The 1780-nt window shown below is 39.3% G+C and overlaps 1 protein-coding gene across 1 annotated transcript; it reads left to right on the top strand.

Annotated features, from left to right (window-relative positions):
* The first annotated feature begins 266 nt into the window (after positions 1 to 266).
* LOC117101714 (three prime repair exonuclease 2-like) lies at positions 267 to 1561 on the top strand. The gene is made up of 2 exons (XM_033241745.1): positions 267 to 370; positions 736 to 1561. The coding sequence occupies exon 2, from the start codon at positions 761 to 763 to the stop codon at positions 1451 to 1453; it is 693 nt and encodes a 230-aa protein (XP_033097636.1). The 5' UTR covers positions 267 to 370; positions 736 to 760; the 3' UTR covers positions 1454 to 1561.
* Positions 1562 to 1780: the final 219 nt, after the last annotated feature.

Here is a 1780-nt window from a genome sequence, read left to right as displayed (position 1 = left end):
TTGTAGGCTTTGGGCCTAGGAATTATTCTATACAGATGTTGTTTGCGCCGGAAAAAAAAAATGTGTCACAGGCCTTAAGCCTATGAGTCGTTCTATACTTAATTTATTGCACAACTCTTGTTTTTTGACTTTGGGCCTAGGAATTGGTATAGAAGGAATCTATTGCACAGCTTTTGTTGTAGGCCTTGGATCAAGGATTTATTCCATACCTATTTGTTTGCACAGAAAGTCTTTGGCCTATGATTCATTCTATTTGTTTGCACCGAAAAGAAATATAGTCGTGTCTTACAGGCCTTAGACATAGAACATATCATCTCTAAACCTGACATTGCAAGTATACCAGACGAATTTGGATTTTATCGAATTAACGGTAAGTCAAAAAAAAAATGTCGTGTCTTTGTACATCAACAATAGTAAGGCTGCAATACCGATTAAAAAATAATCTAGGTCTAGTAAATATTTTTTTAAACATCGACAGATATCCTAGCCCATAGTCGACCATATTTAATTACACATAAATTATATTAATGTTTTTTTTTATTTATTAGTCCATGGAAATATATACATTGACTCTGCTTTGAAATAAACGTAATGCTTAATATTTGTCGTTAAGACCACTAACAGTAAGGTCAGCCACCTTTAATTATAAACATATTGCATTAATTTTAATTTGTTTGACATCAAGAAAGGTTATTTGATTTAAAAAAAAAATATTTATTCTTATCTTTGTTTTAGATTCAACGTTGCCTTCAAGAAAGAAATGATGCTCGGTCACGTACAACCGTCGCATCCGATCATCAAGTCCTTCGTTTTCTTCGACCTGGAAACGTCGGCTCTGCACGCCGAAGACAGACCCAAGGTCACCGAACTGTGCCTGATCGCCGTACACAGGTCCAGCGTCGAGAGCTCGGACACCGCGCCGAGGGTGATGGACAAGCTGACGCTGTGCATGTATCCCAACAAGGAAATCTCCCCGATCGCTTCGAATCTGACTGGTCTCCACAATGCTCTTATGTTGAATAACGACAAGCGACCTTTCGACGTCCAGGTTTGTGAGTCGATATGCGCCTTCCTCGGCAGACAGGCAAAACCAGTGTGTCTGGTCGCTCACAACGGATACGAATTCGACTTCAAGCTGCTCCGGACGGAATTCGATCGTCTCGGACGTTCTCTACCTTCCAACCTGGTGTGTTGCGATTCCTTGTTGGCTTTTCGGGAACTGGAGGGTGCAGATTGGCAAGCGTGGAAGAGGCCGAGGAGGTCGTACGCCCTGCAGAAGATGTTCGTCCGGACTTTCGGAGTGAAACCCAGAAACGTTCACGGTGCTGAATCGGACGTGATCACTTTACTCAAACTTGTGCTCAACCGAGAAAACGCAGTGTGCCGGTGGATGGATGAGCACGCAACGAGATGGACGGACGTTCAGCCATATTACATTCCGAAAAAGATCTAGAATGTGGTAATTGTTTTTTCTCTTTCTCTCTTTGTTTTTGTGTGCATACAATTTCAGATTAATGGAAACGTGGCATTTCTTCGAATAGTCTTTTTTTTTTAGGCGAGACTTTTTTTTTATCATTTTTTTCGAATGGCAAATTTAATTATTTTTATTCAAAAATTATAAATAGTTGCAGTCGGTGAGATTGCTAAGCAAGGTAAAAGAACAAGTCTCGTGTTGTCGACATGTAAAAAATGATTGCAAAACAACGCAATTCAAATTCATTTTTGTACGAATTTTATTTTGATTCAGAATTAACATAAAAGATTTTCTTAAATGTATATA

Source organism: Anneissia japonica, unplaced genomic scaffold, assembly GCF_011630105.1.
Source record: "Anneissia japonica isolate Jap-2015-1 unplaced genomic scaffold, ASM1163010v1 scaffold2240_len173809_cov135, whole genome shotgun sequence".
Classification (NCBI taxonomy): domain Eukaryota; kingdom Metazoa; phylum Echinodermata; class Crinoidea; order Comatulida; family Comatulidae; genus Anneissia; species Anneissia japonica.
Note: the sequence above shows the minus strand (reverse complement) of the source record. Positions and strands in the feature narration are given on the sequence as shown.

Excerpts from the sequence above, each read along its gene's own strand:
- LOC117101714 (XM_033241745.1), top strand. The coding sequence starts at position 761 with ATGATGCTCGGTCACGTACAACCGTCGCATCCGATCATCAAGTCCTTC.